The sequence below is a fragment of the Xiphias gladius genome, chromosome 16 (assembly GCF_016859285.1).
Source record: "Xiphias gladius isolate SHS-SW01 ecotype Sanya breed wild chromosome 16, ASM1685928v1, whole genome shotgun sequence".
In the NCBI taxonomy this organism is placed as follows: Eukaryota; Metazoa; Chordata; class Actinopteri; order Istiophoriformes; family Xiphiidae; genus Xiphias; species Xiphias gladius.
Window position 1 is genome coordinate 12580133 of NC_053415.1, and position 24159 is coordinate 12604291.

Sequence of the window (24159 nt, forward strand, 5' to 3'; positions counted from 1 at the left end):
AAAAGATCAAGTTGACAAAAAGAGAGGATTTAAAGTTCAGCAGCTGACCAGCAAACTGTATAACAGATATATAAGATGTAACCGTACATCTTAATGGACTTTTAGGCTGATTACTGTATTTCACTCCTAGTGCATATAATATCTAAATTGGCACCCTATTGAGAGGAAAAAAGTACTGACAAACAAGGTGTTTTCGCTGCTTTCTATCCGCCATTTCTTAATAATTGCTTTGAAACTGATATAATAAATTAATATACAATTTAATCCATTTAAATATGTTATTTAAAAAAAAAAAATCCACATCGAATCAGTTATAGCCTAAAAGGGCCTGAGATGGCAGTTACAGTACTGTTACTCTACTAAGCCAATGCTAGGTTAGCTACCGTTTAGCAGGACTAATTTAGCTGGCATCACTCATTTCTGTAATTGCAGTTAGCTCTTATTTATTTGGGCTAACAAACTACCATACCAAGATGTTAGTTCTTTAAAACTGGTACAAAAAATTTTAGCATTGCTGTGGCTATCTCGGCAGTTTGTTTACCTTTTTCCCTCTCTCTTACTTAAGCATTAGCTGTCTAGATGACTGTTTGGTTTGTTTGTTTGTTTTTTCGCCTTTTTCTTTGAAATTCTACATTTCTTTTACATAATATTTTTTTTATATAGTATAATAAATGTTAAACGTTAGGTTCTAGTCTTAACTCAATTTTTACCAAATATGTAACCTATCGTGAGGCGAAGTCTGCAGTATACTGAACATATTATAATGGTAATATCTTCATTATATGCTCACTCACATAAATGTGAACAGCCATGCCCAACTGCATTAAAGTTAACTTTTTTTTCTTTTCTTATTTTTTTAAAGTGAAATCTCTTCTGGTAGCATCTGCTCTGTAGAGCAAAACAGACTGTTGCAGTGCCAACAATAGACCTTGAACCAATCACAGTGGCTGAGAAAGGCTTTTTATTGACAGTTTGGTGGCTTAGCACACTATCTTCAAGTTTATCACATTGATTGTTATAAGTTGCTAGTTCAGGCTCTCTCTGCCCTGTGTAGACTGCAGTCACACAAGATACACATGCCTAATCAGTATATTGTAACTAACTACACTGATTCAAGTATTGCCAATATCTGACCAGGCATACAGAAAGTGCCAACTTTCTGCACTTAACAGATTTTGATAAGCGAAGGAAACGTTACAGCTGGTAACTCATAATATATAGCTGTATCTTTTTCAGAAACTATTGAAAAAAACAGCCTTGGTTTCAAGTCAATAACGAAATGCATTTTAGACAATATCTTAAAAGTTTTAGCAAATTTTCCAATCTTCATTTCAAATTAAAGCATAAAAATCCCCCAAATTGGACATACATATACAAGATTTAAAAAAAAAACCAACCTATTATGTGTCCAAAAACAAAAAGCGTTTAATCCTTCATCTGACCTGAAAGCATGAAAATCCTCCAAATTTGAAGTAAAAGGATTTCATCCGACAGTGAAAGTGAACTATATATTTCTTCACTGTAAATTTATCTTTGATACTGATTTTATGGCAGATCCTTTTTTTTGAAGTCATATTTGGATCTTGTATGGTAGAGGTTTTTGTAGTGGCATTGCAGTGACTGTATCATCATTCATAGGGCTTTGTATGATAGTCACATATGTGAAGTCAGCATACTGGAGGACTGAGCAGGCCTCCATGGAAGTCTTATTTTTTTGTCAGTAATCATAGCTGTGTGTGTGGGCCGGCTTCTCCGTCCATAGCCGCTGCATGCAATGGCAGATTGGAAAGGTAAACCACTGTAACACAGGAGCTGTCAGTGCTGCTGTTCCGCTGCTGGTGAAATAGTAATGAGTGTGTATAACAGAGCTGAGCCAGTGTGGTTTACGGCTGTGTTGCACTTGGAGGTGAAGCCAGGGCACATGGAGCACTGACTGGCTGTACATCTGGTCTGTGTGCCAGTAATGGAGACAGAACAGGAGGCTTTGACCACCGCTGGAATAAAACTAATTGAGGTACTGAGGTCAGACTCTTTTTATATCTTTTGTTTGGAAATGTCTGGAATTTATTTGACCGCGCAAGTCATCTAAACCCTCTGAAAATAAGAAAGAAAGGATGTGAAAGAGTTTATTATCATGTTTCTTAATGGCTAATGAACAGACCGTCAGTTTGGGGGCTTGAAAAAGGTACATGTCTAAACTATTCGTCTGAATTCAAAACTTTGAGACTCTTATTCATGGAAAAGTAGTGCATGTGAGAAATTGAAACTTTTGGATCAACTTAAAACTCATAATATAGGAATATTTTGAGAATGACCATGGACTTGACACCGACCTCAAAGACATTGCGAGCTATTTGTAAGTTTTGCTATCGCTACACAGCCAATGTTAGCATTAACAGCTGTTTACTTACCAGTCTGTAACGTTGTGAGTTCAGCATCAACCTTCATTCCTTTACTCACCAAGAGCTGTCTCCAGCGGTGGAAAGCAACGTCAATGTTAACTCTTGTTTTGCTTCTATTTGTATCACTTCTTTGCTTCTATTGAAGTTAGCATGCTAATCAGCTAACCCTAGCCGGCCCATCTTGTGACTTTCTGATAGTGAGTTACTGTAGCGTCCATGTTACCCTGAAGAAGTAGCACTGCTCAGAGGGTGTATTCTAACCTCTGGTATTGTAAATGCAATGATGGCTCAAACTTTTGGATAGTGACCTTCATCAAGCAAGGAACTGGCAAGAAACCATGTTAGGTGGCAGAGAAAACTTACAAATAGTACCTTTAGCACCTTTCAAGAAAATAATTGTCAGATTAATCGAGTATGTAAATGATTGTTATATACAGTCCTTGCATGGACATGAGTTTTGGTTTCATATTTTGAAGTTATTGTTGGCCTTTCCTGACGTGTGGACCATCAAAGCTACTAGACAACTTCACCTAATGATTTTGATTTATTTGACAGAAAAGTCTTCTCCCTATGCTTGGATGACAGATGCAATTTATTATTTCAGTTTCATACACTTTCTAGTAAGAATAACACCTTAACAGCTTAGTGTATGGTGCAGACAGAGTTATGATAACATCATTTTATGTTATAGCTTGACAAAATTGTTATTGGCTAGTGATTGTTGATCACTTTCAAGACTTTCAGCATCTCTGTGGCATGACAAGCTATGGCATTTACACTGCAAAACTGACACAATTTGGAGGAAACTGAGGTACAGCCCAGCATCACTTCAAGCAGGCGGCCATGTGGCTTGTCCATGTAATTCCAGGAAAGTATACATGGCAGATGGTTGGCTCTGCAGAGGTTTATTGGAGGGCCTGAGATGCCCTGAGTGATTTCTGTTCGTTTTCTCACAGTCACAAAATAAATGTTCAGTGATGATGAACCTTGTTTTTATTTTGTTACTCGTGCTGTGATGCAAAGAAAATTGTCTCTTTTTTTCCCTCAATTAATTTCATGTGAAGACTCCAGTATGACCATCACTTATCAGCAGACATGCTGTACTGGAAGGCAGTTTCTACCTGAGGAAGCTGTGATCAAAGTAGAAACAAATAAGCTCAGATTTCAGCTGCTCTGCTTGTCACTCTCCAAAGTTATTTGAAACTTTTAATTAAAGTTAAATGAATTAAATTATTCTCATCAAACCTGGAAGATGGAGAAAATACAATGAGAAAATTGCATCAAATTTTAAATTAAAAGGTCAGGTTTGATCTAGCTCACTATATCTGAAGTGTTTTAAGTGTTTTTTGTTAATGAAAATTCTGTTTTATAGAAGCTTATTTTATTAACGCATTTAATTATAGTCCTCACAAATCAATACTGCTTTAATGAGTTTAAAGTACAAATGCAATCAGTATTTATTAATGGGAAGTAAAAGCTCCAAATTTAGCGAGTGGGGCATTTATGTGCCTTAGACAATGTACCTATTATTTGGATGAAAATTATCTGTAGAAAACGATTAACTGCTGGAGAGATCTTAATAAAGTAAAAGCTGCCTGTTTAAAAACATCTTTATAATATGTCTTGTGCTTTTATTTTTTTTAAACTTGTGTGATGTTTGAGGTGACAGGGGGTTTGCAGAGGTGTCCTTTTGCCGTGTCTTATGAAATCCTTAAACTGTACCACCACATGTGAGTTTCTTTTTTTTTCTATTTAAGAAAACTTGGTCGGAGATGTTTCTGGTTTGTTTTCGTAGTGCAATGTGGCTGTGCTAGTTTCCACATGAGCACACAGACTAGTGATCTGCTGACCTTTGGAATTTGGGCCATAGAGCAGAGCTTGATGTTCTTGCTAAGCAAACATGTCAGGAATTTGAATTCCCTGCTCCTATGGATATCTAATATCTCTCTCTCTGTCTTTGTCAATATTTAACCAGAGCTCTGTTTTGGGGAATTCCCTTGCTGTGTTTTTGTGTATAAAGTGAACTTTTTTACAGGAGTGTGTCTTCAGAAACATGGCAAGAATAACAACTTTACACCCACTCTTGTTCTCTTCAGGTCCAAAAGAATGCTTGACATTGTGTTAATTTGGGACTTTGCATAACAAAAGTGTAGTTTTAACAGATCCAACAATCAGCCAGCACACTCGCCATTCCCTACTGTCAATCCCATTAGAGCCTGCGTCCCCGGCCATCTGCACCGTGACTCATTTGACTGTCATTTCATGCCATTTATAGGCAGTGTTTGGACACCTCCGCCTCAGCCGCGCCCCGGGATGCCAGACCTCTTCCTCTGGCAGTGTCCCTTGCTGGGGTGCGGCTTGAGGACAGAGATTGGACAATGCTGCTCCAATATCCCAACCCCCTTACTCTCCATGCATCATTACATTCCTACTACTCCCACTGCCCCCCTCCCATCATTTTCCCCAGAGGTTTGGGCCTGAAACGAGGGGACGGGGTGGAGCATCTGTTCTCCAAGCCTTTCCTTTCACCCTCCCTTTCAATCAGTCTTTTTTGATACCCCCTCTGGTCGTAATCAGTCTCAATCTCTGCCTTTACCACTCATGCACACACACATACTGTATACCATAGACTACAAACAGATCAACCACCACTGCCTCCATCCATCCGTGTTGCACCCCCTTTCCTCATAGGTTTTTTGATTGTCTTTTGACCATTCAGTCAATTTTTTAATGTCACCCTGGAAATGTTGCAGACGGCAGTACCTTTGCTAGTGCTCCAGTTGTGCATTACGGTTATAATGCATCATCTTCATTCATGTAAGTCTTCAATCTGTGCAATGTTTAACATGTCATTTACCCATTATGAACTCCTTTCCCTACTCTGTTTTTGTGTGTGTGTGCAGGTTAAAAGCAAGACAAAGCCAAACCTGAGCCCACATCGCACTCAGCAAGCTAATGAGATGCTCAGAAACAACCTGACAGGTCAGTACATGCACACAATAGCACGCAAACAAACACAAAGGTGCTGAGGAGTTGAATGGCTGAATGAAGAGGTGATACTTCAGCATATCGAGTGCAAATGTGAGATATTGTGAGAGAAATTAATTGACCTATTGGGGAGAGAAAAGAACGCGTCACGAGACATTCTTGCGCCGACTTTTCAATTTTTCTCTGACATGTCCTAGCTCTTCAGCCCTGGAGCTTGAACTTTCTTGGTCCCCCTGAGTATGGATTCCTGTCCGGTGGTTTGATTTGAGATCTGAGAGTGGGGCATAAAGAGAAAATTAGCTAATTTTCCAATTCAGCTGATGACAAAGTTACACACAAACATGGAGAATACGTATGCTCAAATGCGGTTTTCATGCGCTGCAGAAACACTAGAGGCTGAACACTGTGAGTGCAAACCATTTACACCCTGTGGTGAAAATGTAGGTCAATTATAATAAATTGAAGACTATACTCACATGTCCTTAGTGTATTTAACTACAGGAGCAGGTCTGAACTGTGGGAGTACCTGTATATGTATGTAGTGTGGCCATGCAATGTATGTGTGTATTTGGATCAGGATATAACATCAATTAACTCAAGATTTAAAAAAAAATAATTTACAGGAAAAAAAATCACAAAGAAGGTTTTGGGTTACATTGTTTTTATGTCACTCACCTCAGATGAATCTATAATTTGCTAAACAGTTGGCATGCCTAATAAAACACTTGCGCAGAGTGGAAACATCAATCATTAATTTAATCGGAAAGATTTTACCTTCTGAAAAGTTATTCATTTTGGTTTTTGACTTTCTAATAAGACACAATTTATATATTGGATTTATTAATTGCAAATAATGATTTAATTCAATTCAGTTAATAAATTATTTACTAATGCTTTTTAGATCAGTTTTCAGTCATTAATTAATAAGAACCGTTTTTTGTTGCCAAAAATATCCTCAGGAGGATGAAGGAGGAAACACTTCTTTGTCACTATATTGGCTTATAGGTTATCTATCAAGCGATAGTAAATAATCTATTAACCATTAATAAAGCCATTAGTTACAACCTATAAACAGTATCAGTGTCTTATTGTGGTATAAGTAATTCTTTAGCATCATATATTCATTGGACTACAAAGGATGCATTTTTTTCTTGTGTTGCCACTACACAAGACTATAAAGCAAGACATTTTTCTAATATGTTTGGTAAAGTGTTTTAAAGAAAGCAGAGACTAACAGTGTAACATAGTCCACATGCAAATATGAAATGTTTTGTCACAAATCAGAAAACCCATGCAAGGATACAGGATACAGTGGGCAGTTACATGAGGGATACTGATACAATCGGCATAGAGAGAACTGATCACTGATTTGGAACAAAGGGATTTTCTCTTGTGCAGAAACCGACTGTCCTACTTACAGAGACGCCACTGCAGCCTAACCTGCTGTTCCCAGCTGGTTTTGCTTTGAAACCCCCCCTCCCAACCCTCTTCTTCTTCTCTTCTCTTCTCCCCTCTCCTCTTCATCTCTCTTTGCTCCTCCTCTCTGAGTCTGTGCAGAAAGCTCCACCCCCTCCCACCTTCCCTCCCCTCCTCCGCTCTTTGAGTCGTGTCCTCTCTGCGTCAGACAGTTCCATTCATGAAAAGTGTGACGTGAGCAGGTTTTCAGCGACCCAGTGACGCTGCCGCCCACCCATTCACTTTACAGGTGCTGCGGGTGTTAGAGGAATGTCTGTCAGTCTCCAGCCTCTCTCTCCCTCTCTTCATGGTTTTCTTGCTGTTTTTTTTCTTGAATCCCGACCGTCAGTTCAGTCTTTCTCCACTGGCTTTTTTTTTTCTTCTTCTTCTTCCCCCATCCTTCCCTTAGGGCTGAGAGAGAACCATGAATCTGAGCTCTGTCTGCTGTGAGTAATCTGCTGATGCTGTGTCTTAGTTGTATATTTGAGTGGAAGCAGTGTGATGTGGAGGTACTCCTCCTTCTCCTGTTTGTGTGTATATTTCTCTCTGGCTTTTTCGTTTATTGTACCTGTGTATATGTCTGCAAGGGGACATTCACCTATCTGTATGTGTGTGCTATTTGCATGTGGATCAGCTGTCAGTGTTTGTTCAGTAGCAGTGCTGCAGGATTGTGTTGAGAGGTCGTGCGTCGGTGCGTGCAGGAGCTATTTTAGGCTCAGCGGTGATGCTGCTGCTGCTTTCTGATGCAGTACTTCTCTGTGCCCTCTGAAGGACAGGTTGATATGTAGGAGAAGATATAGACTAGTAGAACCCACCCTCCACTTCATCATTTTGCAACAAAATGAAGTAAATACAACCTCTGAGGCATTACAATGCTGGTGGTCAGAGATGACAGACTTTCTGGGGCACACGTGTGTTGAGCACAGTCACGGGCAGTTCTGTATGTGCACAAACACAAATCACATTCACTTTCCTTTCACAGTCTCTCATTTTCTCTTACTTAACTCTGCCTCTCTCATTTTCCATATTCCCTCACCATCTTTGACTTTGCTCCCCCACTTTGCATCCTCATCCATCTCTTTATTTACTCAGCTTGGCAGCAGGAAAGAGCTGTGTGTGCCCACCTCTGTCCTCTGCTACTAAGCATGTTTATGTAACTACACAGGATGAGTAGACGGCAGCCCGGCTTTATAGGAGAGGAGGGGGAGGAGGGGAGAGCTCCATCCATCCTTATTCCACAGAGTGTTTAAAATAATGGCTGTATATTCATCTCCAAGAAGAGTTTGCCAGTTGAGTTTCCTCTAGAGTGTCTGACTTCAGCTGCTTGCGGTACAAGATTTAATAACACAATAATTTAGATGTACATGAGGTGCGTGTTGTGGTTATTTTAAGAGCAAGCAGGGTTAGTATGAACCTAGGAGCTAATAGGAACACTAATGTGTATTGATTTACTCAGAGTCTTATCTTCAGGCAGAAGAAATGTAGTATAACACCCACTTCCTCTCACATGCTCATGCACATTTTCTTTGCTCTGTAGATTTGTGCACTTTCATATCGCAGCCGTTAAAATGGTGTCAGTCACAGCCAGTCTCCTGACATATGCATGTTTGTCTGTTGTCACTTCTTGTGTATCTGTCTCTCTCCTCAGTCCTTGTTGTTGGCAGACCAAGCAGGCCGTCCCTATTAAAAGAGCACAAGGGGGATTGTTGTGGCAGCAGCTGCTCTGGTGTGCAATGTTTAGTGTGTGTGTGTGTGTGTGTGTGTGTGTGTGTGTGTGTGTGTGTGTGTGTGTGTGTGTGTGTGTGTGTGTGTGTGTGTGTGTGTGTGTGTGTGTGTGCTGCTGTCTCAAGCCCAGTTCACATGGAGCCGGCTCCTCTTGTGTCCTTTGTTGTCGCTCTGGGAGTCTTTCCCATTGGAGCGTGGTGGGTACAGTATCATGCCGCAAGCAGCCGCCGCAGCAGCAGAATCGCAGCTTCTCTTTCTCTTTTTTGTATGTGTCTGATTCATTTTTCTCTGCTACAAATTTTCCTCCATATCTCCCCTCATTCACACCCCTCCATGTCCCCTTTCTGACTCCCTAATCTGCTTTTCTTCCTCTACTTTTCTTTGAGCCATTCGTTCCCTCCACTGTCTCCTTGGCCTCTACATCCCTTTCTGACTGTTTTACATTCATCATCTATGGATCTGGTTAGTATTTATAAATAGAGCTCTGTAAAGCTTTATCGTCAAGTATTACTGGGGGTAAAGAGTCTGCTTGACTGAAAAAGGCCAATATGAAAACTTTTTGAGCTCTCGGAAGGGGGGGTGGGGGGGGGTGGGGTGTGTGTATGTGTGTGGGGGGGGGGGTGATAGTTGCAGATTTTAGGAGGCTGTGTGTCCTGGCTGCAGTGCTGGCTCCAGGCTCACTGAGAGGCTCGGAGACTGAAGCTGGAGGGAGAGTGTATGACGTGTCGATGGCGCACACTCTTTTCTTCAGTTATTTATTTTCTCCAGTTCTGGCTAGTACCGGCTGAGGCTATTTGAGGCGCAAGTTATGTGTGTGTGGTTGGAGTGCTAATGACTGTCAGCCATGTCAACCATATATCTGAATTTGAATGTGTTCTTAAAGAATGTGTTGGTCAGCTGTAATCCGCTGGTATGAATTTGGTTTGATGAACTCACTGACAAACTAGGAAACCACACAGTCAGCCATTGCTGTTTTGGACTTCAGAAGAAAAGGAAGCCGTGGCATAGCTGTTTTTTGTTTTAAGGCACCCTTTCATCCTCCTATCAGTCAGCTCTCTCTGGCAGCTTAGTTCATCCACCTGACCACACTCCTCTTCCCCCTGTGAAATCCAAGCTTCACAACAAACCATTCATATTCCACATCATCCCACCTGGCATTTTCCCTTTGGCTTCAGCAGCAGCTGTGACCTTGTACCTATTTGCCCAGCAACACCAGTTAAACCCCGAGAAGGCAGGTAGGTAGGCAGGGATTATTTTTCTGTGGCCTGCTTTTCCCTCTAACCACCACCAGGTATTTAAGTCAGGCCAGGTGAGTCACCAGAGGGAGTCAGAATATGAAGAAAGAAGGATTATAACAAAATGTCAGCCATGTGACGGCAGATGCCTGAACGCTGTGCCAGAATTTGTTTATTTTCCCCTCCACCGCTGTGCTCGCACCAGCAGATTATTACTTTCACCCACCTACAGCAGGCTGTCCAATCCCCTCTGGCAGGACTCACGGCCATGGTAGCAAGGGAAAGCTGATTTAGACATCGGCCCACATCCCGACAATCAAATCAGGACTGGGCGGCTCTGTTGGCAGAGTCATATTTCCGAGGTCTCTGTATTTGATGTTCATATTGCTAAATACGTCATAAGTTTATCTGCTTCAATGACCAGAAAGAAATATACGAGCAGTGTGTTTCCAGATTTCTGTTTCATAACAATGTTTACTCACACAGTGAACACTGGGCATGAAAGTCCATAGTCTGCACTGACTGGGGAAACAAGTACAGATATCAGAGTGCAACTGTTCAGCTGTGACCCAGAATAACAGACGGTCACATTTGTAATTCAGACCACAGAGACTCCTGAGCTACTGATGACAAGAGGCCCTTGTTTTCATCTAGGCTATTTGGATTTGATACTCTAAACTTCCTTTATTGCTTCTTTGAGGTGCTCAGCGGTGACAAGCGCTGCTCTCATCATTCATTTTTTTGCTCCGTTTGTTTTGAGAAAGGAGGTCAGGAGAGAGGTAAATGGTCTGGAACAGGTATTTATCTTCCCACCCAGCAATGAGCTCTGCAGGATAAAGTGATGGAGTAGACTATTCTAATGGATCTAGACAGTAATTGTGAAAAGGTTTCACTGTGGCTTACTGTGCGGGAGTCATGTATCTCTACGTGCCTTAGCCATCTGAGGATATGAAAGATTTTTTTCTTCAAGTGGCCGACAGGTGTTGAGTATCTGGTAGCTCACGAGGCTGAGATTTGTACCCATCTCATAGGTAGGTTAAGAGCTATAACATGCACTTTGGCCAAAAAAGGAAAATATATTTTACTATTGTGGCTGGCTTACTCACTCTTCATTTTAAAAATAGTGAAGACCACTCTGTTGCTGTCATTTAAGCCACCATGTTATTCTGCTGTCCCTGTGTGACAGGCTTGGTGGATACAACAGCGAGCCTGTGGGCTTTTGGCCTCTCCAAACCTGAGTGTTGGATGAGAGTGAGTGTGACTGGTAGCAGAAGGTCAGAATGGATGCTGTGTTGACATGGTAACGTGTGAATGATGAGGTGGGATAGGGGCTAAATTGGTTCTTTGATGGTGGTGCAGCTGTCACCTAAAGGGAGGCTCCCCCTATGGGGCCCAGCAGGGCTTCCCTTAATGAGGAGCAGAGTGATGGAGACACAGATGCCGCTGGTGGTGCTGTGTTTGTGAGTGCGAGCATGAATTCAATGTGCACGTCTGTATATGTTGAAGGTCTGTCTGTTGCTACCTTAATACACTGCAGAAGGTCCACCTCCTTTTATGAAGGTACAGTATATTGAAAAACACAATCTAAAAAACCATATTGGCGTTTGCTGAGTGCCAGAAAAACTGCCTTCCCCAGTGGATTCCTGGGAGTAGTGGGATTATTGGATCCTGCCAGACACGCCCCAGGCGCACGTGTGTGTGTGTGTGTGTGTGTGTGTGTGTGTGTGTGTGTGTGTGTGTGTGTGTGTGTGTGTGTGTGCATGCGCGCGTGTGTGCGTGCGTGTGTGTGTGCGTGCATTCAAACACGTGTGTTCTCTGAATCTGATCCCCCTGCACCACCAGCTGCCATGTACACACACACACACATACAGACTGATACAGTAACAATACCAGTCAGGTCTTCCTCTGACAATCCTACCCTGCACGTAAGTGTGTTCATATACTATAAATGTACTTACCAAAATGCATTGTGCCATTGTCCATTGAAATGAGATCGCCTTTAGAGTGGCAAGAAATGGAAAGAAGTGTGTAGAGGATATATGGAGGGGGATGGCTGAATAGGGTCTGTGTTTGTACAAGCTTGTCTCTAGAGCCCTGTAGAGGGATTAAAGGATCAGCCCCTGATAATTTGTCTCTTTCTCTCTCTCTCTCTCTCTCTCTTTCTCTCTCTCTGTCTCTCTCCCCCTCTTTCTTCATTTTCTTTCCTCAATTTATCCATTCTGCTAAATATCTGCATTGTGTCCTTCTCTGAAAAGATATCTACGTTATACAATAACGTAACAGTGTTTTTTTTGGCTGGACTGCAACAGCAGGACCACCCTATAAACACGACTGTCCATCACTGACTGAAAGACTGCATGATGAAGTTACATCACTGCTCGGTTGGCCGAGTGTTGGAGTTTCTCCATAGGCCATTGCTCTTTCAAAATGAATTGGTGCCAAGAGTTTCTATTGCATCGTCAGGGGGTCGTTTACAGGCAGTGTGGCCAACTTAGCGCCTTTGTTGCTAGATTTACCGGCTTTTTCTGATCCCTTTAGTGGCTGTTAAAAAAGCACCTAATGACAAATCTATGTTCTCTATGTAATGTGTATGGTGATTTTGTCAGATGAAATCACGGTTATAAAATCAGAATTTTAGCAGTGCAGAGCAGCAGCTTGGAAATGGCTCGTAAGCGATTTTTGGTTAACATGTCGTCGTAATGGGCCACGTTTCAGTCACTATTTCATACTTGTTCCATTGTCTGACATCTGCAACATAAAAACGTGTAAATGAGAAGAGCTTTATTGGGAATTCGGCTGTATTAAATTTCTGTATATGTGAGCACAGAGAGTAGGAAGGAAGCAAACTGATAAAGGGCTGAAACCACCTGACACAAGGCAGAATGCAAATACGATGTGCAATGACGTCATGAATGTGCTAATTTGCATATTACTTCATCTAATGACATTTACTGTCTTTTCGAGGAGGCTTTAGTTACTTCCCATTTAAAAGTAGTTGTTTACAGCGGTTCCACAACAGTTTTCAACTCGTCCTCAGTTTTTCACATTGACCATACACACTCTAGCCATATACTAGGTGTTGACCTAGTCTTGTTAAAATCAGATCGGTGCAATGCATGCTTTTGCCCAGTCATGGTTACTTTTGGAAAGTCCTGTAAAAAAAATGATTGCATAAATGAAACCTTTAACCCTTCTTGATCAGGCGCAGACATTATTCATGGGATTCTATGCACATAGAGATCTTGCATTAGAGATTGATGGGAGAGAGCGAGAGGTCTGTTTCCCATGTTTGGTGTCAGATGTAGATGCATAGACACATTCCAGATTCTGCCTGTTAGGAAAGACAGTGGGCAGAGAGATTACAAACAGGTAAAAATTATACAAGGTTGAAAGGCATCAGATTTTCTGTCACGCTATGCTCTGTGGCCATTATTCAGGCAAGATAATTACGGCATTTTAGTTGGTTTATAGAAGTTACTGTGCATGCAGGTTTATGTCTTCATGTGTGTTTTTCTATCCAGCCGACCACATCCGCCCACTGCGATCCACGTCAGAAGCCGAGCTCTGAGAATCGTCCAGGGGGTGGAATTACAGCGCGGGCCATACTCACACAGCTCGATTGTCTCAGCTGTGGAAGGAAGGATTTATTGGATACCTGAGAGAGCATTCTCTCCTTCCCCTGCACTCTCAGCAACCTGCTTAGAGACAGGCATGCATTATAGATGAGCTCCTGGCAGCCACCACACTCTCATAGCACTCAGGTTACCCCCAGTAGATACACACAGAAACAGTACATGCATTTCGCACAAACATGGAAGCAGCATTTGTGTGGGCCAGCAGACTTGGACGCATGTAACTGTGAACATGAAACTGTGAACATCTCCAATTTGAGTCTCATCAGGAATCTTTAATGAACGTTATCTGCCTCTCTCTTTCCCCCTCTTTTTATGTTCTTCACTCTGTTGTCAAGTCGGAAAAAAAGCAAAATGCCGAATAACAAATGCATAATTAAAAACACATTTTGGGGTCTGAAACCCTGTTCAAGTGTCGTAGCTTTGCAGAATATCAGCAGCAAATTTATCTGCGTCAGAGAGATCAGGGCTTGAATGTACTTTGACCTGTGCCAAGTGGAAGAGCTGTGCATTCATGCCAGCACTCCCTGCAGAGGGCAACCTAAACGAAGTGTGCTTTGACTGGACTTCATGACTATCCTCTCCCCGTCAGGAAACTTCCACGTAACACAGAGCCAACTCACTGCTCTGCGTCTCTGTCTCCTCCCTCCTGGACTTTGATCTCCTGTTCTCGACTGAACACACTGTACAGCCTCTCACTATCTCCCTCTCACTGTGTCCTGCACTCTTTATTTTCTACTGCTCCTTAAAATTTAATTGGATTTCTGAGGCCATATCCTCATGGGTTTAAAGGGGGAAAAAACTCAAATGTCATTTACACAGCGATTAATTCACTACTTTGTGCTGCTTTTTTACCAAAATTGGTAAAGGAGCACAGTCAGACTGTGGATGTATGCTAAACTGCAGCCTCTGATAATTTACTACAGATTGTCTACTTTAGTAATGTACTTATGCTGCCACAAAAAAATGATGTAAGATGTTATATTCGTGCAAGAAAATACTAAATGAGTGCCTCTTAATTATTATTGGAGTTCAGTATATCGACAAGTAAAAGGTTGCACATTCAAATAGCTTTTTTTTTTTTTTGTCTGACCAGCAGTCAAAAACCCAGAGATGTTGCATTTGCTATCATAGAAAAACTAGGAAACTAGGAAATATTCACGTTTAAGAATCTGGTGTGAGTAATTTTTGTTTGGCATTTTTTGCTATAAAAATTTTTAAAAAAAAAAAGACTTCAAATCAAAATTTTTGCCCGTTACTTTTTGTCAGTCAGCTAATTGATTAATCAAGAACACTGGTTTGTGCCTGTGGAAATAATGAATGTGGGGGTTCATATCAGCCAAACAACAATTGTTTTTCAAAAAGAGGTTAATCCAGCCATCCGATTCGCAGAACAAACGGGGATAAACGTGTTTCTTTTATATGACAAACAAGCCACTGTAGTTTATTTTGACTCAGTCCCACATACAACATCCTGCTGCTGTAAATACTCACTATAGCACCAAATTTGTATTAATTAATGTCTGAAACCTGTTAAAACCTGCAGTGCATACAAATTTGTACCAAATGTGTTGTTAGTTTTGGTCTTTTTAATTAGATTTGTAAGGCAAATACAGAATAGTCCTAACCTTATCCCTTTGAATGTTGATATATTGTTGTGTTGTGTTGTTTTTCAGTTCTTAACTTCTTCATGTCTCTTACTCTGTTGTTCATGCACTGCAAATTGGTGATGATTTTTAACAGGTATAGCCAAAAAGTGAGACTTCTTACTACATTACTGACAGTGTTATGGAAGTTCATGCTTGACTTTGGGATCAGTATGCATGACAGAATGATCTTAGCTCAAGTCCTAAATTTTTCTGAGCTGTTAACCACTTTGTATGGTTTTTTTGTTAACAGCTGCAGGTGGACCACTTGTTAATCATATTACCACACTTAGGTCACGTGATGACAATGATGAAGACTGTGAGATGTGATTGATAGCTCAGAAAAAGCTTGTTAGTGGACCATGAGTTGAGTAATTTGTCACACCCCATTATCCTTTAAACTGTTGGATTTTTTACAGCAGTGAATGTTTTGCACATTTGCCATGTTTGAGAAATCAGTGTTTTTTTGCCTCACACTTTGGTAGACAGTGGTGACAACTAGGTTTGCATAATATGACGATATGAACTTAAATTAAATTTATTAAAGATTTTGCCATACCACTGAAGCTATCCCTTAATATCTTTGGGTGTTTTTGGCCATTGTGGGCAATTGAGGTCCGATTTTTTTATTTGTGTGATGATTTGTTTTGATGGTGTCTTGGTTCAGTTTTTCTTTAATTTGGTGGATTATCCAAACACAGACACTCCTGTCTGGTTATTAAATCCATAAATAGTTTCTTGATTCGTTTTCCAGAAACTTTACTGTATCACAATATATATTAATATCAGATAGAGGTTTTTCCATGACCTCTATGATTAGACTAGTCCCTTTTAGAAACATGTGTCCCTTCTTTGACCCTATTTCAGCGGTGTCCTATGTAACACTAACAGACAGATTGAGATGGTATAGATTCTCTGGTTGAGTGACTAAATTGGGTGTTGTGATTGGGAAGGCTTTGGCTAAGGTGGTAGTGCGGGTTGTTTACTCATTGTGGGGTTGGCGATTCAATCCCCAGCCCCTCGTGTGCCGTGTGACGAAGTGTCCTTGGGCAGGACACTTGTAAATCTGCCAAATAATAAAATGTAAATATAGTAAATGTAAAGAAAAACTAGTCTGTTTGCTGTGCAGCAGGGTCTGTGGCAGAACCATTACCTGTTTGTCCAGCTGGTTAATAGGTGAGGATGGGCTGTGTGCCAGATTTTTGCTCTTAGTATTCCTTTATACATAACGAGATCTTTTAATCCCCACTAGATAGAGATCATAGTAAAGCTGCAGTTCTGTGAGTGATCTGTTCGTCCAACTGTTTCCCAGAAGTTTGCCAGAAATGCATTGATTATATCTATTCTGCAATATCTTTCATTTAGCAACTCTGTCTCTTATGCACTGATTTAAAGCTTATCTGACTTGCTCCACTCTGCATTGTTTGCATTCCACAGTTAAAATAACAGTCATTTATGTTAGCTCTCTCAATCCCAGATCAATGAGAGGAAGTGAGAGGATTGCATTTCTCTTTGTGGAAGAAATATGATGGCAACAGTTATAATCGTGTTTATGTTGTATCAGTTGTCAGGTGTCCACAATCATCCAAATGAATTCAATTTAGCTTTTATTTTAATCTGCATTTTATATTCTATGTATTTTATAATTTAGTTAACCTGTCTCTCTTTCCCATTGTTTGTCTCTCCACTGCAGGTGACTTTAAGCATTCAGACAAACCAGTGTCTTAGGACACACTCCACTCATCATCACTGAGCGGCCCATGCACATGCACGACACCATGGGTAGCTCCCCCGAAGTGCTGTCGTGGACTTCCTGCCCCAGTCTGCTGGTGGGCAAGCTGAAGGAGGAGCTCAAACTCACGGTGGTTGGGGACGCAATGAAGAAATCAAACTCACCCAGCTCCCAACCCCAGCCTCCTCAGGCTCCTCCTTCTAATTTAACTCCTCAGATTATCACAGACCTGGCCCCGCCAACACACTTGCCTGTTCCCCTGCAGACGCTGCAAACACCCGGCCAGGATGAGGACTCAGTGCTGGGGGGTATAAGCCCCCCAAACACGGCCTTGAGCGTGGACTCGATGCGGAGTGAGGGTGGGCACTTTGACAACAGCGTGCTCCAGCTGCAGGAGCAGGACCATGAAGAAGCTGGGTCGCCGGCGTCCTGTGAGCACGGCGGGTGTGGCAGTGGAATGGAGGAGCAGATGGGAGAAGGGGAGTGTCCCATGGACCATGGTGGAGAGGGGAGACAGAGCCACCCACATCACCCTGACGACATCAAGCTGCACTTCCAGAGAGCAGGGCCTGGGTCGGGGGGCTTCTTAGAAGGGCTGTTTGGCTGTCTTCGGCCAGTCTGGAACATCATCGGGAAGACATACTCGACAGAATACAAGCTACAACAGCAAGGTTAGCCCTTGGGTTTTGTTTTTCTGCACGGCATCAGTTTAGGAAACTAAATGCTCTGTGTTTAATTCAAATGTCCCTGTCTCTTTAAAACTTCTGAGAAACAAACTTCAGATTCCCTTTTGTTTCTCCCAATGTAGTCTGAAACCGCATCTCAGTAGCCACCCCATAGCTTGAGTGATTGCTTTTGTGGTGAAGCTGTACAGCCGTCAGTTTAAATCTGAGGTCATGGTAAAGGTAGACTCACCTTGCCGCAGGACTGCCTGAACAGGCTGGACACACAGGCTACGGAATATGAGTCAAGGTCAGACAGAACTGGGCTTGGCCTTGTGGTTGGTCAGCTAATGTTCAAATGTAGCAAGAGATTTTGGCAAAAAAGCTTCTCCTCTATGCTGTTTCCAAAACCACATAACGAGGATGGAACAGTATATTGCTCACTGTTTGAATATATAAGACATTTACAGCATTTTGCACAGGGCTTTAGGCTTATTTTTGTTCAGTATGACTAAGTAATACAATAACTAGTGCTTACTATGTTTGTGTTTTTTTGGTTTTGCCACATACTGTATTAGTACCTCTGAGATGGGCCGCACCTCTGAGTTACTATGTTCCAACGAGAAAGGTAATAGGAGACTTAAACTACATGACATTTATTTTGAATGTTTCAATGTATTATGGTTTGTAACGGTTTTATTCCTCAAGTAAGAATTTCACTTCTTAAAGAATAGTTTGATATTTTTACATTTTCCTTTTCACCTCAGGGGAAATGACAACTTTTTGTTTTTATACATCAGTTTTTGGATTAAACAAACAAACAAGATAAAACCTGTTAATGAATGAGCTTTAAAAGGGGGTTTGTAGGTGGATTTTGTTACTTTCAGACAGAGCCGGACTAACTGTTTCCCCTTTTTTCCAGTCTTTATGCTAAGGTAAGCTAAACAGCTACTGGCTGTAGTTTCATATATTTAGCTTCATATATTTATCATACAGGCTTGAGAACGATATGAAGGTACACATCTTCTGCTCATCAAGAAAGCGAATACACTTATTCCCCAAAATGTTAAACTATTCCTTTAAAGAGCAAATGTGACAGCACGAAGAGTAGACAAACACAATGACAATTAGACAATCATAGACAATCATATACACTTAAGAAAGTAACGTTATGTGGCTGTCGTATTGACAAAATATAATATACCTGTTTCCAGACATGTGGGAGGTTCCGTTTGAGGAGATTTCGGAGCTTCAGTGGCTGGGCAGCGGTGCACAGGGAGCTGTGTTCTTGGGCAAATTCCGTTCCGAGGAGGTGGCCATCAAGAAGGTGCGCGAGCAGAAGGAGACCGACATTAAACACCTGCGAAAACTAAAGCATCCCAACATCATCAGCTTTAAGTAAGTCTACCAACACTTGACCTTGTTTGTTAGCTGCTGTCCTGTTGTTTGCAGCTCTGAACGAGTCCTAGTGATTGGGTTTGTCCATTGGTCTATAAATGTGTTTCCGGTGTTTTTATCCAACCTAGGGGCGTGTGCACTCAGGCGCCGTGCTACTGCATCATCATGGAGTACTGTGCCCAAGGCCAGCTGTACGAGGTGCTGAGGGCGGGGAGGAAAGTGACCCCCAGGCTGCTGGTGGACTGGGCCTCAGGCATCGCCAGCGGCATGAACTACCTACACCTGCACAAGATCATCCACAGAGATCTTAAGTCTCCCAAGTGAGTTTCTTGTTTTGCATGTGTTGTCAGATGAGAATATAATTGACTTTCTTCATTTCTTTTTAATTCTCACTCCTGTGTACTCTGCTACTATGAAAATGATGAACCTTCGTTTCACCTCAAAACACAGTTGAAGCAGGAGGCTTGCTTACAATTGTGATGAGTTACAATGACAGTGCTTCTGTATGTGAAGCAGAAAAGTTGTTGTTTATTCCTGATCTACAGGGAAGTACAGTAGGTTTTTCTTGGTTTTTTGATATTACACAGCAGCCCGTGGGTGCTGTGGACACATTCTTAAAACTGATCTGTAAAGCTCAGGAAAACAGCCCAGCAGTCTCGATTAAGATTTCTTAGCTCAAAGCAGCAACAGCAATTCAGCCTTTCAGCTCCAAACAGTCAGACATTAGCTCAAATGCCAATCTCAGAATTCATAAAAGCAGGTCGCCTTAATGTAAGAGTAAGACACAGTGTCCTGTCTCATCCTGCTCCTCCTGTCTCGTCCTCTGCGCACTGTAGCCCTTTTTCCGTAATCAATATCATCATGCTGCAGCAGTGCCGAAGACTGTATTAGTCAGCAGAATGATTGTAGGCTGAATGTGCTGGAAAGGTCAGTGTCATTTGGCTAAATGGGGTGAATCGGATGCAGAAATGTGCTTCTGTTTTGATTGATTTTTTCATGCTACCAGAAGAAACTCACACCTCTTTAAAACCAGTGGAATGTCATAGGGGAAACTTTGTGTCACTCTGAATGGTTTAACCTAGGTCATCTGACCTGGATTAATGTTGGCCTGAAACTGCCTTACTTTAACATGAAAGGGTGAACACTGAAAACTTTTATTAAGATGGTTATTTTTGTTTATTTTAATCAAACAATCTGACCTTTGCTAAATGTTTGTGCTTTCTGTTTGTGTGTGTTTTAGTGTCTTGGTCACCCACAACGACACCGTGAAAATCTCTGACTTTGGAACGTCCAAAGAGCTCAGTGACAAAAGTACAAAGATGTCATTTGCGGGTACGGTGGCCTGGATGGCACCAGAAGTGATAAGAAATGAGCCTGTGTCTGAGAAGGTAGACATCTGGTAAGTACCAAAATGCCCCAAGGTTAAATTAATATATTATTTTAAGAAATATTGTAAAGTATAAATTCAGGATACGTACCACTGAAGCTTGATACAGTTTAAATTTGAGACTTGTATGCTTAATTACGCTTGAGAGAAGTTAGGGCATTATTCCATTGTTATTTGCCATTCTGTTGATGTTGCTGTGGTGAAAACTGTCTGTCTTTGCTTGTGTGTTGCAGGTCATTTGGAGTTGTGTTGTGGGAACTACTGACTGGAGAGATTCCCTACAAAGATGTAGACTCCTCAGCCATCATTTGGGGTGTGGGCAGCAACAGTCTTCACCTTCCTGTCCCCTCCACCTGCCCAGATGGCTTCAAAATCCTCATGAAACAAACTTGGTGAGTATCGACCATATATCAAGTGCAGTAGCATCTTTTTTCGACCACTTCTGATCCACTCCCCAAATGGTACTGTTAAAATAGTTGAGGGCTGCATTAACACGTAAATGATGCACCACACAGAACTGCTAAAAAGTACAGATCATCATTTAATCACATCACCTCTCCCTGTTTTTTGTTGATTCCAGGCAAGGCAAGCCCAGGAATAGGCCTTCGTTTCGTCAGATTCTCCTACATCTTGACATTGCCTCTGCAGATGTCCTTGGAGCTCCTCAGGAGACCTATTTCAAGTCTCAGGTCTGCACTACAGCTGAAAAACACAAATGTTATTACATTCACTTTGTATTGGTCACAGGATTTTATAGACTTCTTAAGATACATTTGGTATGGACTCTATGCAAGCCCTAGATATTTATTTACCCAAGAAAACATTATTTTCTCTGCCATAGCATTGATAGCATTGTTGATTGACAGCATTTTGACTATGTCCGTTCATATTACAGGCAGAATGGAGGGAGGAAGTGAAGAAACATTTTGAAAAGATCAAAAGTGAAGGCACCTGCATCCACAGGCTGGACGAGGAGCTGATCCGACGCAGGAGAGATGAACTCAGGTGTCTATAAAATGAGAGCTAGGGAGAGAGATGACCGCGTTCAGGGATAAATAAGGCGATAATAAACACGTTAGCTGTTGATAGCATGGATTCTGTAACACGTAAACAAACGTTGTCGCACCTCCATTCCCGTAAAATGCATCTGAAATACCCAAAAGACAGACTACAGACTATCCTTAGTACTTGTCTGTTTTAATGGCAATTAAATTACTTTTGCAGGGATTTAATACTTAGTGTGAATTGTGTAGTTTTGAAATTGAAGCAGAAGTTGTTGGAAATGAATATTTTGCTGCATTTCCTGTACTCCCTCAGGCATGCACTGGACATCCGGGAGCACTATGAGAGGAAATTGGAGAGAGCCAACAATCTCTACATGGAGCTCAGTGCCATCATGCTGCAGCTAGAGGTCCGGGAGAAGGAACTAATGAAGTATGTAAATAAACCCTATATCACTGTAGTCATCAGTTAGCTTCACCACTGTCCTGCTCATTTCCTCATTATCGGGCCTTACTGGTCATTATACCACCATTTCCCATCTCTCAAAGGCATTTCCATTGACAAATATTTGAAATGATTGCAATGACCTGGCAAGACAAGTGAAAGTATGTACAGCTAGTCAGAGGTAAAAAGAACTAAATTTTTTCAGACATCTTTTCAAATTACAGCCTCAGCTTCTTAGGCTTTTTTGTTTTTACTAGAGTGTCACTCAAATAAGTAAAAGTCCCAGAGAGTTTCTTGATTCCCTTGACTTGTTACCAATTCCTTGAACTTTTTTTTTTTTTTTCCCACCTATCGATATTTCCTTCCTCCTCTGAATAAATGCCGTGTATGTACTCATCTGTGTTTCCCAAAAATAAAGACAAGTGTGGTCATTGTATTAAGAGTAAGATAATCTGGATTGGTTTTTAAAGACTTGTATATAGATTTGTACAGCTTACTTGATTTCTGCCTTCTTGACTTTAGAGTAATGAAAGTAAAACTCTGTCTAGAAGTGAATGTTAATGCTGTTCACAGTCATACAACTCCAAAGAAATTCTGCCATCCCTGCAGGAGAGAGCAGGCAGTGGAAAAGAAATATCCTGGGACCTACAAGCGGCACCTGGTCCGACCCATCGTCAGGTCCAACGCTGTAGAGAAGCTCATCAAGAAGAAAGGAAGCATTTCCCACAAACCTGGGATGCCCCAAACCAAAAGGTCTGAACTATAGCTAATTGAACCGTCAATAGTAAGAGAGACGACAATAATTCTGTTTTGGCTGCTATACAACCATTAACATTTGCATGTTGTTGTGGCAGTTCTCAGTAAAGTAAGATTAATTACTATATGTTCTGGTAAAACTAAAAGTATGTAAAAAATGTCAGAAAATATGTTGTGGAGCATAAAATTCACTTAAATACATTATGTTAATGTTGCTGAATGCATTTCTTACAGGCCAGACTTGCTTCGCTCTGATGGCATCCCGAGTGTTGACCCTCTCCTCTCCCCCTCACCACTATCTGCCAGCCCGAAGGTCTCCACGCCTCCTGGTAAAGCCCGCTACCGAAGCAAGCCTCGTCACCGCCGCGCAAACAGCAAAGGAAGCCACAGCGAGTTCCCTGGTGTGCTGAAGCCTGTTGCTGGGGCTCCAGAAGACACCCAGTCTCTCCAGGAGCAGCCGTTCCACCACAGCCACCACCATCACCATCACCACCACCACCGCCTACCAAATGAGGGGCCCTTTCTCCCCTTGAAGGGCCGTGAGGAGGCCGTTGTCAACTGTGCCAACAACCTGCGCTACTTTGGCCCCGCCGCTGCCCTCCGTAGCCCTCAGACAGACCACCTTCAGCGCCACGTTTCCGGCTCCAGCCCCGACCTCATTTCCACTGCAGTGGATGCAGACACCCGACAGCGGACTTCATCCACCAGCTCCAATCCTGTCCCGGGTGCTGCCGCTGGTCCTTTGTGCCCCTGCTGCCAGGCACACCCGTTCCCTGGTTGCCTACACTGTCAAGACACCCTGCCTGCGTCCAGCCAACCAGAGCTACCCCACTACTCGCTGCTCAGTACCCAAGAAGGGATCCAGTCTTCTTTAGGGGTGTCCAGCAAAGATTCAACCTCGGATGGAGAGTCCACAAAGAAGGCGGAGCCACAGGAGCAGGAGGCATCCCAGCACACACGCACCCTGCCCACTGCACTGCCCCACACTATCAGACCACTCAGGAAGGTAAGCACATCAGGGATCTGTGATGAAGAAAGGAAACTGTGAAAGAAGATGTTTAATTGCTTCTCTTACAGGGTGGAGATGAGTCATCTGAAGAAGAAGAGGGAGAAGTGGATAGTGAAGTGGAGTTTCCAAGGAGACAGAGGTAAAATGCAGTTGGTTATTTAGTTTGCAAACTTAACCTTCACTGTGTTGTAACACTGTTACATCATGTGGTGCAACAACAAACAAATTGCAGACCATATACTCCAACATAACAAAAATAATCATTATAGTTTTTTGATGTTCCAAAAACACTGAGCAAGGTATGAACCAGGTTCAAAGGCAACTGCTGAATGAAAACAGCAAAACTGTCTTCCCTTGCTTCCTCACAGACCTCATCGCTGTATGAGCAGCTTCCAGTCCTACTCCACCTTCAGCTCAGAGAACCTGTCGGTGTCCGACGGAGAGGAGGGAAACACCAGCGACCATTCCCACAGCGGACCCCTGGAGAGGCTGAGCGCCAGTCAGGAGGAGCACCTGGACGAGCTGCTGTCGCACACACCAGACATCCCCATCGACATCTCCACCCAGTCAGACGGCCTCTCTGACAAGGAGTGCGCTGTCCGCAGGGTCAAGACCCAGATCTCCTTGGGGAAACTGTGCTCCGATGAACACAGCTATGAGGTCAGTAGGGTGGATGTGAGGGGATT

The 24159-nt window shown here is 42.2% G+C and overlaps 1 protein-coding gene across 10 annotated transcripts in view; it reads left to right on the top strand.

Annotated features, from left to right (window-relative positions):
• si:ch211-45c16.2 (mitogen-activated protein kinase kinase kinase 13) overlaps nucleotides 1-24159 on the top strand; it is a 35544-nt gene that overhangs the window by 7339 nt on the left and 4046 nt on the right. For 3 of the 10 annotated variants that reach the window (XM_040148463.1, XM_040148464.1, XM_040148465.1), the window contains exons 2-14: nucleotides 5306-5384; nucleotides 16777-17486; nucleotides 18692-18875; nucleotides 19004-19195; nucleotides 20116-20274; nucleotides 20496-20654; nucleotides 20843-20951; nucleotides 21158-21267; nucleotides 21580-21696; nucleotides 22282-22461; nucleotides 22699-23470; nucleotides 23542-23612; nucleotides 23842-24133. In XM_040148463.1, coding sequence (XP_040004397.1) covers nucleotides 16844-17486; nucleotides 18692-18875; nucleotides 19004-19195; nucleotides 20116-20274; nucleotides 20496-20654; nucleotides 20843-20951; nucleotides 21158-21267; nucleotides 21580-21696; nucleotides 22282-22461; nucleotides 22699-23470; nucleotides 23542-23612; nucleotides 23842-24133 — 2988 coding nt within the window. In that variant the 5' untranslated portion in view covers nucleotides 5306-5384; nucleotides 16777-16843. Of the gene's footprint in view, nucleotides 1-1951; nucleotides 2015-5305; nucleotides 5385-10369; nucleotides 10603-11091; nucleotides 11366-16202; nucleotides 16260-16776; nucleotides 17487-17623; nucleotides 18106-18691; nucleotides 18876-19003; nucleotides 19196-20115; nucleotides 20275-20495; nucleotides 20655-20842; nucleotides 20952-21157; nucleotides 21268-21579; nucleotides 21697-22281; nucleotides 22462-22698; nucleotides 23471-23541; nucleotides 23613-23841; nucleotides 24134-24159 lie in introns of those variants that run through there. The other 7 variants (XM_040148466.1, XM_040148471.1, XM_040148472.1 and 4 more) reach the window with 7 other exon arrangements.